Source organism: Sapajus apella, unplaced genomic scaffold (assembly GCF_009761245.1).
Source record: "Sapajus apella isolate SASKATOON/1434 unplaced genomic scaffold, GSC_monkey_1.0 scaffold31, whole genome shotgun sequence".
NCBI classification, from domain to species: Eukaryota; Metazoa; Chordata; class Mammalia; order Primates; family Cebidae; genus Sapajus; species Sapajus apella.
This window is the reverse complement of record NW_022436971.1, coordinates 15,613,196-15,628,726: the sequence shown is the minus strand read 5'-3', so window position 1 is coordinate 15,628,726 and position 15,531 is coordinate 15,613,196. Positions and strand designations below refer to the sequence as shown.

Here is a 15,531-nt window from a genome sequence, read left to right as displayed (position 1 = left end):
CAGACACCAGCTTACACTTTAAATACAGCTCTTGGGAGGCCCAGTTCATTATTGCAGTGTTATGTCAGTTGCACATTTAATACTTACCGACTTTTAGCTACTTTAGGGAATAATTTATCATCCAAAATATGTAAGTCTGGTTATGAAATGGCACTGTCCAGGGAGGTACCAGGCCCCAAGGTAGGGGATGTCAAGGGGATCCCTTTCCAAGGTCCTTCTTGCCAGAGTATGTGCTGAGGGCTGACACACACGTGCACTGTGAATCACTACTGAGTAATGTGCAAAGCAGTACCAACTGCTGCTCAGGCACAGAGCTCTGGGGCGTGACGGTCATCTGTCGGGTTCACCCTTCCCCACCCCCATTTTGACATAAATTTCTAATTTTTCTCTTTGTTTCTCTGAATATTGTCATCCATGTTGTCAAATGAAAACTGTTAAAACATTTTATGAAAAACACTAATAAACCATAAAAACCTAAAACAGCATAAGAGGCTGCTTTGATGACTTCTAGTTGTCATAGAAGATGTTGAGAAGAACATGGAGAAAAATTAAGCCTATGCAGAAAATCTCTGTGCCCTATTTGGTGTATAGTGATATCTCATTGTGGTTTTAATTTGCATTCACCTGCTAATTTTTGCCTTCCCTTTTGGTCAGGCAGAAATTTCTTAGATATGACACCAAAAGCATGATCTGTAAAAGAAAAAATTTTGGTAAATTGGACTTCATCAGAAGTAAGAACTTCTGCTCCACAAAAGACACTTAATAAGAAGCTACAGACTAGGAGAAATTAAATGCAAATCACATATCCAATATAGAGAATTCTTACGCAATAAAATAAAAACCATTTTTTTAAGTGGACAAAAGATTTGAAAAGACATTTTACCACAGATGACATCAAGATGACATGTGAAAAGATGTTTAACATCATTAATAGGGAAATGCAAATTAAAACCACAATGACATATCGTTATACACCAATTAGAATGGTTCAAAATGGTACAGCCATTTGGCAGTTTCTCAAAGTTAAACATACTTTTATTATGTTATCTAGTATTTTTCACTCCTAGATATTTACCCTAGTGAAATGAAAATGAGCTCACACAAAAATCTGCATAGGAATGTTTCTAATGGTTTCATTCATAATTGCTAAAAACTGGGAACAACCCACATGTTCTTCAGCTGGTGACTGGATAAACTGTGTTATATCCATACAGTGGGTAGCAATACAGACTTCTGATGCATCCAGCAATCTGAGTGAATCTTAAATGCGTTATGCTACATGAAAGACTCAAAAGGTTACTTATGCTATGATTCCATTTATATGACATTCTGGAAAAGGCTAAACTATAGGGACAGAAAAACAGGCCAGCAGTTGCCTGAGGTCAAGAGTTGACTGTCAGGGGGTATGGGAGATATTTTGGAGTAGTGGAACTGTTCTGCACTGTACTTGTGAATACACAACTGTATGTGTTTGTCAATGCTAGCAGAACTACACTGAAAAGAGGACGTTTTAGGCTGGCGTAGTGGCTCACACCTGTAATCCCAGCACTTTGGGAGGCCAAGGTGGGTGAATCATGAGGTTAGGAGTTTGAGAGCAGCCTAGTCAACATGGTGAAACCCCAACTCTACTAAAGATAAAAAAAATTAGCTGGGTGTAGTGGTGGGCACCTGTAATCCCGGCTACTTGAGAGGCTGAGGCCGGAGAATTGCTTGAACCCAGGAGGCGGAGATTGCAGTGAGCTGAGATCACGGCACTCCAGCCAGAGTGACAGTGAGACTCCATCAAAAAAGAAAAAAAGAGTAAATTTTACTGAATGTAAATGATACCTTAATTTTTTAAAATGGGAAAACAAATGATATGCAGACAGGAAAGAAGCATATGGATAACATCTAGCTGGAAAACATGAGGTCTTTGTGTTGTGTCTCTTTTTGTAGCTTCATGTAATGGGAAGAGGCAGGCAAGGTTAAGTCGATTTTGGAAGAAGCTTTGGTTTCAGGTCTCTCAACACGTAGAGTGTTTTAATTCTAGATCACCTTTCCCATTCTTTGGGCATATGACCCCAAGGACATAGCAATGCTTTCTTGATTTATGCCATGACTGCCACCTATATACGCATTTACTATAAATACATAAGAAACATTCACAAGGAATGTTTAACAGTGAGTGTGCCCAGGGATTGGGATTAGACTGGTTAGTTTAGGCAACTTCTTTGTCCTTTGAGATTTTATTATTTAGGAAAATTAATAGGCCAGATGCTGTGGCTCACGCCTGTAATCCCAGCACTTTAGGAGGCCAAGGTGGGCGGATTATGAGGTCAGGAGTTCGAGACCATCCTGACCAACATGGCAAAACCCCATCTCTGCTAAAAATACAAAAAGTAGTTGGGTGTGGTGGTGGGCACTACTCAGGAGGCTAAGGCAGGAGAATTGCTTGAACCCAGGAGGTGGAGGTTCCAGTGAGCCAAGATCATGCCATTGCACTCCAGCCTGGGCAACAGAGCGAGAATCCATCTCAAAAAAAAAGAAAAGAAAAGAAAATTAATAACAAAAAATATATTTTAAAGAATCACTGACTCATTTACCATAGAGTTAAATGACAACCTCTGTGATATATTTTATATGTGGTATGGTTCACTGAAGTTTAGCTTCACATAATTTTCAGGAAGACCATCTCCTGTATAACATTACTTACATTTCTACTGCTAACTCATGATTAGAAAAATGTCCTTTCTGTTCTTAACATTTAAAATCACTGCAGAAATTTAAAATAAAAAGTCAACATCTATTTTATGTATAGTCATGATTTTGCTGACTTGCTCAAGTATTTTTTAAAATCCTTGAAAAAAAAAAATCAGTTCTTAAATTGGTTAAAATGATGGTTTGCTAAATTATATTACTAAAATATTGTTAAAATATGTGCTTTTGGCCGGGCGTGGTGGTGGCTCACACCTGTAATCTCAGCACTTTGGGAGGCCAAGGTGGGTGGATCATTAGGTCGGGAGATCAAGACCATCCTGGCCAACACGGTGAAACTCCTTCTCTACTAAAAAAAAAAAAAAAAAAAAAAATACAAAAAACTAGCTGGGCGTGGTGGTGCCTACCTGTAATCTCAGCTATTCAGGAGGCTGAGGCAGGAGAATCACTTGAACCAGGGAGTCAAAGGTTGCAGTGAGCCTAGAACATGCCCCTGCACTCCAGCCTGGTGACAGAGAGATTCTGTCTTAAAAATAAAATAAAATAAAATTTTTTTAAAAGTGTACTTTTATATACGTATTACTTCCTAGCATTAAAAATAAATGAGTAATTATTATAAATACTACAGATTTTAAAAATACTTGCATTTCTGGCTTCCTGTTTTTAATCTTCTTTTGTAAAAAGTTCACAGATATTTCATGAGTATCTACGAGCCAGGCACTTTGTCAAGCACTAAATAATAATTCTAATTATTGTATAGGATTTAAAGAACCCATATATACATTATCTTAGTTATTCCTCAGAACAACCCTGTGAAAGTAGAGGATAAGTTTAGAGATGCTAAATTTATTTCTTTGTTCATTTATTCACCCAATTCTTCAACAAATGTTTAAATGAGTTTCTACTATCTACCATTCCCTGACAACACTAGGGACATAAGGATGGCTGAGACAGTCTCTGCCTTTGAGAATCTCCATAATTTGTCATTCAAGGTCATGCCACTAGAAAGTGGTGCAGCCAGCTCTTCTGATTCAGTACTCTTTCTTGTTGCCACAGTATCTTTCAAAATAAGAAAATGGCATAGGATCAAAAAGAAGGTGGATTTTTTTTTTTTTTTTTTAGATGGGAGTTTTTGCCCTTACTGCCCAGGCTGGAGTGCAATGGTGCCATCTCGGTTCACTGCAACCACTACCTCCCAGGTTCAAGCGATTCTCCTGCCTCAGCCTCCCGAGTAGCTGGGATTACAGGCATGTGCCACCACACCTGGCTAATTTTGTATTTTTAGCAGAGACGAGGTTTCTCCATGTTGGTTAAACTGGTCTCAAACTCCCAACTTTGCCTGCCTCAGCCTCCCAAAGTGCTGGGATTACAGGCGTGAGCCACTGTATGCGGCAATTTTTTTATTACAAACTATGAAACTCCTCTGCTCTAGGGAACACAGAAATAATGAAAATGAGACTTAAAAATGAACATTGTTATCTTTGTTCCTGAACAGCAATGTCTGCTTGGCAAAGTTTAGCAACAGCCACTAGAACCAGAAATAGAATATGTCACTTCCTTTTGGCCTGAGTCTAGGACTGATCACCCTAATCTGTAGGAACCTTAGATGGCTCTTAGTGTTTGTCCTGGAGGGAACCCCAAGAACCAGAGCCATCTAGGATCCCCGTTTTACAATGGAAACTTCCTGGCTGCCCTTCCTTTGGCAAGAATAAGCTGAGTCAGGGCAGGGACTGTTGGGACTGTATCATCGTGGAATTCAGTCTTTTCCTCTCCTTACACCAGGAATAGAAAAGATTTCCTGGCATCAGGTGCCAGAGAGACATATTTACTGTTCACTCTGTGTAAGTTATCGGAATCAGAAGTACCACTAACTTAACTCTTGCCCAAAAGGCATTGGAGGAAAGGCAAGGAGGAATAGTTGTTTCTGAGGTGGCTTCACTTTATGAGAATGAGCAGTAAGGGAAATTTATGATGAAGGAAACGATTTCTGTGTTTGTTCTATAATTAATAACTTTTTCAGATCTCACGGCATCTGGGCGGCTTTTGGGAGAAGCACACTATTCTCTTGGCCCGGACTCTCAGTCAGTGCTTCCTTGTAGGGCCCAAGTTCAATAGACGATATAGACATGTGCCAATAGGCCATTCTAAGCCAGAACTATACCTGAAGATCAGGAATCTCAGAGTGCTTCAGACAAACAGCTCTCTGAAATGTGTTTAGGTCTGTTTCATCTCCATCCTGCTCCAGCTGTTTCTTTACCTTGTACAGGTACCTGTGGAAAAGTGAAAAGCCACTCTACTACTCATATGTCGACAAACCAGTGGCATATAAAAAAAGAGGTGAGTCATATTTTGTCTTGTTAATACCAAGTATCAACACAGTTGTAGAAAAATTAAATATCTGGATTTGAAATGTGAATGCTTAAGCTTTTTACTTTTTTAAGACAAATGTTTCAGGGCATGTATACATCCAAAGGAGCACCATGCTCTGCAAGAAATCTCTGCAGGAATCTATTTCAGGGACACGCTGTGCTTCAAAACACAGCCTCAGTTCCTGACAAAAATCTCAAATCCTAAATCGCTATGACTTTGCGAATCGTTTGCTTATAGAATTCCATTTAGATTGTACATTATTTTTAATTGAGTAAATTATACATGATATAGAAAAACCATTTTTTAAGTAGCTTCCCCCATGCACCTCATGCAGTTTCATTGTCCCTTGACGGTATCCCATCACATTACCATGGTACATTTGCCAAAACTAAGGAACCAGTATCAGTACATTCCTATCAAGTAAACTCCAGGCTTTGTGATCTGTTTCCTTTTTTTCTCCATTTCCAGAAATGGTGGTGAATTTACAGAAACAGTTTAGTACACTAGTTGATTCAACACCAACTGCTGGAAAAAAAAGCCCTTCAAGTTTTCAGTTCAACTGGACTGGAGAAGACACTGAGAGAACTTGTTTCCATGGACACAGCCTCCAGGGAGTCCTGAAAGAGAAAGGCCAATCACTGCTGACTAAGAATTCATTATATTGGCTTAGTACACAGAAATTCTGCAGATGGTAATCAATGCTTTTAGAAAAAGTCGCATATAATTGAAGTAATTGAGTGTATAAGAGCCAGATAGGTTTTTTGTTGGAATTAGAAGCTGGTGAGCTTAGTCACAAAAATCAGAATTATACATTGAGTCTTGAGTAAGCATTCTAGGAAATCTGGTAAAAATCAGGAAAGAGGATACAGGGCAGTTAGCACAAACTGTTCACCGTAGCTAAATTAACCAGCACTGTGGCAGGCCGGCAGTAGAAGTGGCCATAAATGCTGATCAGGAGAATACGCTATATTTTTTAGTTAACACTTCTCTGAGTCAGTTACCTTTCTCATGTCTTTCTACCTCTTAATACTTCCTTACGCACTTCCTAAAAATAAGGATATTCTCTTAAGTGACCACAGCAATCAAACTCAGGAAACTTAATACTGACACTATACGATTGTCTCACCATATGCCAATGTTGCCAGCAGTCCCCCCGTGTCCTTTTATAGCAGGATCAAGTTCAGGAGTAGGTGTGGCATTGATTGACTCTCTCTTTAGTCTCCTTTCGTCTGATTGTCCCTCAGCCTTTCTTTGTCTTTCATGACAGTGGCCTGTAGTTTTCAGAATGTCAGTGATGTCAGAGCATGTTTCTCAGTGGTGGTTCCTCGTGTTTGGATTCAGGTTCTGCATCCCTGGCCAAAACAAGAGCTGTGTCCTCCTCAGGGTATCACTTTTCAGGGTATGGCATCTAGAGATGGGGATGCATTTGCCCCTCATGTGTTAATAGTGATCACCCAGTCCAGGTGGTGTGTGGGATTTCCACAGTGTAGTTACTATGTTTCCCCTTACAACTAATAATAAATCTGCAGGGAGATACGTGGCCAGTCAAATACCCTGATCCTCATTAAACTTTGTTCCCCTGATTCCATGTATTATGTTCTGTCCTCATATCTGTTGGGTGTGGGTATGTGAAGTCTAGAAAACAACACGTGCTTTTATGACTATTGAGTCTGGATAAAGTAGGATTAAAGATGGGAAGCTGCATCAAGGAGAGGAATCTATATAGAACATAGTGGAAAACCTGTATGTCTAAATAGTAAGACACACAGGCTTTTGACTTTCATCAGTTTTAATTAATTATCAGGTCTTTGGCACACTGGCTCTCAGACTTCTGGCTTAGTAATAGGCTGCCTCATTTTTGCTTTACTTTTTCTGAAGAGTTTTATATTCCCCATAAAAGGTAGATATTGGAATAATATAGTATAAATTATTGTTTAGGTCATTTATTTTATTTCTTTTATTTATTTATTTATTTTGAGACAGGGTCTTGCTGTGTCACCCTGGCTGGAGTGCAGTGGCACGATAATGGCTCAGTGTAGCCTCAACTTCCTGGGCTTAATCAGTCCTCCCACCTCAGCCTCCCAAGTAGCTGGAACTACAGGTGTGCACTACCACACCCAGCTAAGTTTTTATCTTTTGCAGAGATGAGGGTCTCCCTATGTTGCCCAGGTTGGTCTCAAATGCCTGGACTCAAGCAGTCCTCCTGCCTCAGCCTCCCAGAGTGCTGGGATTACAGGTGTGAGCCACTGCGCCCAGCCATTTATTTTTATATGACTCAGAAAATTTCCTCAGGCAGTAGGTAGTGAAGAACGTATTACTCCCCAGAGCACATTTGTTTTTTCTTTAATTGTACTGAAAATCAACTCAAAAAGTACTTTTTGGGTACTTGAGAAAAATAGGTCATTATCCTGAGTTGTAGGTAGATAAAAAGGTAATTCAGGAAGTATGTTTTCCAAGGCCACTTGAAGAGAAGATTCTTTTTTTTTTTTTTTTTTGAGACGGAGTTTCGCTCTTGTTACCCAGGCTGGAGTGCAATGGCGCGATCTCGGCTCACCGCACCCTCGCCTCCCGGGTTCAGGCAATTCTCCTGCCCCAGCCTCCTGAGTTGCTGGGATTACAGGCACGCGCCACCATGCCCAGCTAATTTTTTGTATTTTTAGTAGAGACGGGGTTTCACCGTGTTGACCAAGATGGTCTCGATCTCTTGACCTCGTGATCCACCCGCCTCAGCCTCCCACAGTGCTGGGATTACAGGCTTGAGCCACCGCGCCCGGCCCGAGAAGATTCTTTTTTAATGAGAGTGTGTTTTCCCCACTTGTCTTCTGTAGTGTTTTAATAGCTGTAGAGAGGAGTATATGGATTAAAAATTACAGAGATAATCAGTGGGGTATATAGGTGTTTACTGTAAAATTCTTTCAACTTTGCGGTATGTTTGAAATTTTTTATAATAAATATTGAAGGGAAAAACTAAATAGATTCTGGCTATGCCATAAAGTTTTTTCCTCCTTGCCTATTTTAAGTTTTAGTTCAGTTTTATATAATAATAGCAGAAAGGCCATTCAATAAAACAGTTTTGTGACTCTGAAGCTACTTTATCTTTCATTGTCTTCCTGTTAAAAGTAAAAGGACTAGACTAATATTTCCTGACTAAAGTTCTCAGTAAACTAACTGTGAAAAATAAAAGCATAAAGGCTTTTCTCATTGAGACTATTTTTAAAGTACTCTCATCCCCATATTGACATAGAAATTTCCTAAGAGGACATTTTCTGGTAGCTAAGAGAACTTGCTATAGAATCGGGCCATTTCCATCCCAGCTCTACCACTTGCTCATTATAGGAAGGCTATTCACCATCTCTACAGCTGCGCAGACCCAGTTGTAAACGTGGGGATAATACCGATCTCCTCCTCTTAAAACCTCCAGTGACTCCCATCTAACTGAAAGAAAGATCCAAAAACACTGTGGAGCCGACATGGCCATCTTGACCTGCCCTCTGCAGTCCCCTGACCTCCCTGCTGTCACCCTCTGTTCACAGTGACCTCCTAGCTGCTCCTCGAACTTACCAGACACTCCCCACATGGGGCTTCGTACCTGCTGTGCTTCCTGCCTAGAATGCTCTTTCCTACATATATTCACATGGGCTCACTTCTTTCAGGTTTTTGCTCAAATTTCACTTCCTTGGAGAGGTTTTTCTTAGCCATCCTGCCTAAAATAGCTCCAATCCTTCCCCCAACACCCCTCATCATTCTGTCCCCTGGTCTATTTCATTTTCCTTTGTAGTTTTCATCACTATTGAATAGAGTATATTATTATGTATTTATTTTGCTTATTCCTCCATCTCCTCACACTAGAATGTAAGGGCTTTGTGAATATAAGGACTACTAGAATGTAAGGACTGTTTTATTTAAAGAAAGATCCCTGCTTCAAGGTTCCATAGATAGCAAAAAAAAAAAAAAAAAAAAAAAAGATCCCAGCGGCTAGACCACTGCCTAGCACAGAGTAGGTACCCACCGAGTATTTATTGAATGGATGAATGGAAAATAGGGCCAGCCTCGGGTTCTTGTGAGAATTGAATGAGATATTTGATGTGTGTCACACAGTAAGTACTCAATAAAAGATAACTATGACCATTATTATTTTAAACAAAACTAACTTTCTGTTAAAGAATTTTATTTCCTGGTCTGGGTGTGGTGGCTTCGCCTGTAATCCCAGCACTTTGGGAGGCCGAGGCGAGCGGATCACTTGAGGCCAGGAGTTTGAGACCAGCCTAGCCAACATGGCAAAACTCTTGTCTCTACTAAAAATGCAAAAATTAGCCAGGCGTGGTGGTGCACATCTGTAATCCCAGCTACTGGGGAGGCTGAGGCATGAGAATCACTTGAACCAGGAGTCAGTGGTTACAGTGACACAAGATGACACCACTACACTCCAGCCTGGGCAACAGAACAAGACTCCCTCTCAAAAAAAAGAGAACTTTATTTCCTAAGTTGTTATCAATAAAAGATCATTGAGCTATAATAAATACAGTAAAACTCTTGTCTCAAAAAAAAAAGAAAATATAGTAGGAGATGATAAAATTAAGTTGTCTGTATTAAGATTTGCTGCTTAAAAAAAAAGTTGAGCTGCATCTACAATGATTAAAGAGTAGAACTGTCTTAACAGCAGCGACAGGGAAAGGCCAGAACCCCAACCCAGGGTCAGCTCTATGTCTGAGATCATCGATTCCTTTGAATTGGTCATGGCAATCAGTTTCAGATTTTATCCTAAAGAGGAAAACGGTTGTAGTCCTGGCCAATGAAGAGCGCTTGCCTCGACCCCAAGTGAAGACACGGTGTGCCACACTCCCTGCTCCTCCAGCTGCAGAGTTGATCCTGAGCAGCTTATGCCATGATCACTACCTTTGTGGTTTTTCATGGGGCACGAGGGTGGATTGTGGATGATTTCAGACTTAATACTGCAGTATAATGCAGTGAGTTATACATAGAGCTTAGTATAGTCAGTGATGAAACTACTGAGATTTTTTCTCTGCATGAACTAGAGAACTAAATTCAAACTGTATGAAGTTTCAGTGATACTATGACTTTAGGCACCAAACTTATCTGTTAACCTTACCTCTTCTAGACCAGAGCCTAGAACTGCAGAGTAAGCAAAAGAGGCTTCAGCTGGGCGGTAAAAATGTCACAGAGACCGTGACTAAAACTTGGCCTCTTTTCTCAGAGAGCTCCTTAGACTCTCACTCAGAACCCCCCATTCTGCCCTTAGGCTGAGTTGTCTGATATCCAAACTCCCCATCATCAAAGAAACAGAAAAGGAGGGCTCCAAGAGGTGCTCTGCTGATAGACATCTTGACGGCAAGCATAAATGACACCCTTTGACAGCAACAGAGGAGCCAGCATCTGAATCCAAAGCAGACAGAGCTCCAGTCACAGAGGCTCAGGTTCATGGCTCCATGCCACTAAATAAGGGGCTGCATCCCTGCTTCAAAGCACAGCGCATGACCCAAGATGCTGCGTGCCTTCGCAGTGGGTTTCTTTTCATTAGCATGTTTTCTAATGCTTCTACAATAAAAGCAGGCAACTGCAATAATACCATTGTAAAGGCTAAAATATGCCGACTATGCTCTGTTTAAGACAACCATCGAAAATGGTTAAAAGGAAGAGTGATGCTATGAGAGCAGATCTCTGGCTATGTAGAGAATTTTGTTAGGCAGAAGGACTCATTTCTGAGGGCTCAGAAGAAACAAAACATTTACTATAAAATTATGAAAACTCTCAGAGCTTGGGAACTAAGCAGAAAAGGCCACAAGAGTACTTCAGATATGGAAGGCTGTTTATTCTTCCTAGCTAAGGCAGAGTTAACAATTTCAATGAATCGAAATGCCCTTACTATTCCTCCAATTGTTTTAACAGTTGGCTAGGTCAGAAGACCTGACTTGTAGGTGATGGCTGTGACCTCCCTGGGAGAGCCACAGATGAAGCAGAGCAGTGGTCTCTAGTTGTATTCCACAGGAAATGGAGGTGCTTTGGCTCCCCCCAAAAATTTGATTTGAATTTTAAAATATATATATATATATTTAACTATTTTTTAAACTATGGTAAAAAAAAAAAAAAAACAGTACTCAAATATGTCATATGCTTAGCATAGCCAGGTGTGGTGACACATGACTGTAGTCCCAGTGACTTGAAAGGCTGAGGTGGAAGAATCACTTGAGGACAGGAGTTTAAGGCTGTGATGTGCCATGATCATGACTGTGTGTAGCCACTGCACTCCAGCCTGGACATAGTGAGACCCTGCCTCTGAAAAATGGCTTTCTCTAAGCCAGGTGTGGTGGCTCACACCTATAATCCCAGCACTTTGGGAGGCCACAGCGGGCAGATCATTTGAGGTCAGGAGTTTGAGACCAGCCTGGCCAACATGGTGAATTGCCATCTCTACTAAAAATACAAAAATTAGCCAGGTGTGGTAGTGCGTGCCTGTAATCCCAGCTACTTGGGAGATTGAGGCACAAGAATTGCTTGAACCTGGGAGACGGAAATTGCAATGAACTGATATCATACCACTGCACTCCACCTGGGTGACAGAGTGAGAAAAAAATATGTATATAAATGTATATATGAAGAAAAGCACTGGCCACCATTTTGTGAGAATTACTGTAAATGGCTTATTTTTTACCTTTATTAAACAAATCAATGAACAAATATTTGAGGCTTTTATATTTCCTGCTGGTGAACATAATGGAGCATTGGCTTTATTATATAGTATTAAAATAACCTTAAGATTTTAAGTGAATACCAAAAAAAAATTAAAGGACTGTAGAGGAAATGAACATTTTTGAGCCCTTGCTATGTGCTAATAATTGGGTTAAGTGCTTAGTATACATTCTTCTTTTTTTTTTTTTTTTTTTGAGATAGAGTCTCACACTGTCACCCAGGCTGGAGTGCAGTGGCACAATCTCTGCTCACTGTAACCTCCGCCTCCCAGGTTCAAGTGATTCTTGTATCTCAGCCTTCCACGTGACTGGGACTGCAGACATGTGCCACCACACCTGGCTAATCGTTTGTATTTTTACTGGAGATGGGGTTTCGTCTTGTGAGCCAGGCTAGTCTCAAACTCCTGGTCTCAAGTAATCAGCCTGCCTCAGCCTCCCAAAGTGCTGAGATTATAGGCTTGAGCCATTGTGCCCAGCCAAGTGGCAGAGTTTAATGGTGCAAACATAGACATTCAGGAATTTAGGACCATACATGTTTTCTAAGTCATAATATCTTAAAGTTTATGGCTTCTATATGTTATTTGTTTACTTGCCTTTTAAACTTGATAATGGACAGTTTCTGGTATACTCAGAAGTAGAGTAGTGTGAAGAACCCCCCATCTCTGTCACCTAACCTCAGCAGCTGTGACATGGCAAGACTTGCTTCACCCAGGCTCCAGCTCACTCTACTCCTCTGCCCCTATTATTTGAAAGCAGACCTCGAACATCATATTTTTAAAAGTAAAACTGTAATACCATTAATCAGATTAAAAAGTAGTAATTTCTTAATATTATCAAACATGCAGTCAATGGTTAGATTTTCCCAATTGCCATATAATTTTTTAAATGAATTTAACTCAGAATCCAAATCAGGCTCATATATTGCAGGTGGTTGACATAGCCTGTAAGAGTTTCAGTTCGTGAGACCCTCTCCCCCTTTATCCCTCTCTCTCTTTCCTTTTACAGTGTACTTATTGAGTAATCCTGGTCGTGTGTCCCACACAGTTTCTCATAGTCTGGATTTTGCTTATGACAGTGCCATACAATACCATTTAACCTCTTCCTCTGTCCCTGGATACCCTACATTTGGTGTAGTTAGAGTTTGAGATTGGCAGTTATGGCAGGTGCAGTGGCTCATGCCTGTAATCTCAACACTTTGGGAGGCTGAGATGGGTGGATCACCTGAGGTCAGGAGTTCAAGACCAGATTGGCCAACCTCCTCTCTACTAAAAATATAAAAATTAGCTGGGCATGGAGCTGCACACCTGTAGTCCCAGCTATTTGGGAGGCTGAAGCGGGAGAATCACTTGAACCCAGGAGGCGGAGGTTGCAGTTAGCCGAGATCCCACCACTGCACTCCAGCCTGGCAGACAGAGCCAGACTCCATCTTTAAAAAAAAAAAAAAAAAATGGTAGGCACTGTGGCTCACACCTGTAATCCCAGCACTTTGGGAGGCTGAGGCAGGCAGAAGTCAGGAGATCGAGACCATCTGGCTAACACGTGAAACCCCCATCTCTACTAAAAATACAAAAAATTAGCCTGGCTTGGTGGCAAACGCCTGTAGTCCCAGCTACTTAGGAGGCTGAGGCAAGAGAATCACTTGAACCCAGAAGGCGGTAGTCCCAGCTACTCAGGAGGTTGAGGTAGGAGAATCACTTGAACCTGGAAGGCGGAGGTTGCAGTGAGCCGAGATTGCACCATTGCACTCCAGCCTGGCAACAAAGCAAGACTCCATCTCAAAAAAAAAAAAAAAAGAGGGGCAGTTAGCATTAGTTAGAGATTTGATCAGATTTGGGTTTTACTATTTTAAAATAAGGGAAATTGCTTGGTAAACTCTTCTATCGCAATACATATAGTACTGCAAGCTACGTTATAGTCTGGCCTCATTTTGGGTGGCAGTTGGGGATTGTTTGTTTTCTTTAGTTCGTTTTAGAATCTCTCCCTGTTTGCTTTTGTTTGCCTTGACCATGGTAAGAGGGTGGAGTGGTGGCCCATCTGGAGCGAAGAAACTTTGAGCAAAGAGTTGAAAGAGCAGTTCCTAGAACCACCTGTGGCCCTTGTGTGGTGGCCATGCACAGTGTGAAAATGTTTTCCTTTGTGCAGCTAAGGAGTTACCAAATTGTTCTGAGTTTCCTTCTAGCTCAGGGTACTGTTTTAAGCCTAACCATATATATTTGCTGAGTTATTTGGGGGGAGGTTCGGGGATTAATATGTGCATTTCTCAGTTACTAGCTCAAGAGAAATTCTTTTTTTCTTTTTCTCTTCTAGCTATTGTACACACGTGACAACCTACGAGGAATCAAATTATTCTCTGAGTTATCAGTTTATACTAAATCTCTTCTCCTTCCTGCTCAGAATAAAGACTTCCCTTCTCCATGAAGAAGTGAGCTTAGTTGAAAAGGAACTTTTTAAGAAAAAATACAGTGTAACAAAAAAGAAATCAAAATCCAAGAAAGTGAGACGATATTGAGAAAATGAATCTTTTTTGGAAAAATATCTTAATAGTGATAGTAACATCAGATTTTAATATAACATTCCAGAGAATTATGGAAAATACTGCATATCTATGTATACACTCTGACACATATTTACATATGTATCAAGTGTGCTTAGAAAAATGTATATTGTAAAGCAGGTAAGCTTTGTTTGATTTTATTTTTCAGAGTATGAATATTCTAAGAGAAAGTTAAAACAATAAATTGTACAATTGTCCTGGAAATGTGTATTCCTTGTCTTTTAAAGCTAAATTTATTTTTTAAACTAGATCCCTTCCATATGCTTTATGCCCCAGAGTAAATCCCAGATGGATCAGAGATCTAAACGTAATCTTTCATATTTAAAAATATAAAAGTATTAGCAGAAAATAAATATGAATGCTTTGATGATCTTGGAATGGCAAAGTCAATTTTTGCAGCATACAATGGACAAAGGAATAATTTCTTTTTTTTTATTTTTGAGACGGAGTCTCGCTCTGTCTCTTAGGCTGGTGTGCAGTGGCGCACCCTCGGGCTCACTGCAACCTTCACCTCCCAGTTTCAAGCGATTCTCCTGCCTCAGCCCCCTGAGTAGCTGGGACTACAGGTGCGTGCCACCACGCCCGACTAATTTTTGTATTTTTAGTAGAGACGGGGTTTCACTGTGTTAGCCAGGTTGGTGTCAATCCACCCGCCTCGGCCTCCCAAAGTGCTGGGATTATAGGTATGAGCCACCATGCCTGGCTAACCCTTTTAATATTTTTTTATTTTTGCAACTTTTTATAACAGGAGTTATACAATGATTTGAATTATATGCATGTAGAATTGTGATCTAAAAATTTAAAGAATAAATAGTTCAAGGTTTTACAAAAGCAAAACAATAAAACTCTTCCTCTTTTATATACATGAAGAAAAAACTTTCTGGAATGATCTATTTTACAATAGTGGTAATTTCTGGTTGGTATATAATAACTAGTGATTTTATTTTCTTGGTGACTCTGCATTTTATAGTTGTATATTAAGAGTTGTATTAATAATTATTTTTTGAGGCAGTCTTTGTCACTCAGGCTGGAGTGCAGTGGCGCAATTGTGGCTTGCTGCAGCCTCCACCTCCTGGGCTCAAGTGATTCTCCTACCTCAGCCTCCATAGTAGCTGGGACTACAGGCCCATGCCACCATGCCTGGCTAATTTTTTATTTTTTTTATAAAGGTGATGCGGTCTTGCTTTGTTGCTCAGGCTGGTCATG

The 15,531-nt window shown here is 40.4% G+C and overlaps 1 protein-coding gene across 5 annotated transcripts in view; it reads left to right on the top strand.

The window, feature by feature from the left end:
* Positions 1-14,695, top strand: part of TAF1B (TATA-box binding protein associated factor, RNA polymerase I subunit B) — an 88,506-nt gene extending 73,811 nt beyond the window's left edge. For 4 of the 5 annotated variants that reach the window (XM_032294166.1, XM_032294164.1, XM_032294163.1 and 1 more), the window contains 3 exons: positions 4,961-5,031; positions 5,533-5,755; positions 14,079-14,674. In XM_032294166.1, the coding sequence (XP_032150057.1) occupies positions 4,961-5,031; positions 5,533-5,755; positions 14,079-14,280 (496 nt within the window). In that variant the 3' untranslated portion in view covers positions 14,281-14,674. Of the gene's footprint in view, positions 1-4,960; positions 5,032-5,532; positions 5,756-14,078 lie in introns of all 5 variants that reach the window. The other variant, XM_032294162.1, reaches the window with a different exon arrangement.
* The last annotated feature ends 836 nt before the right edge of the window (positions 14,696-15,531 follow it).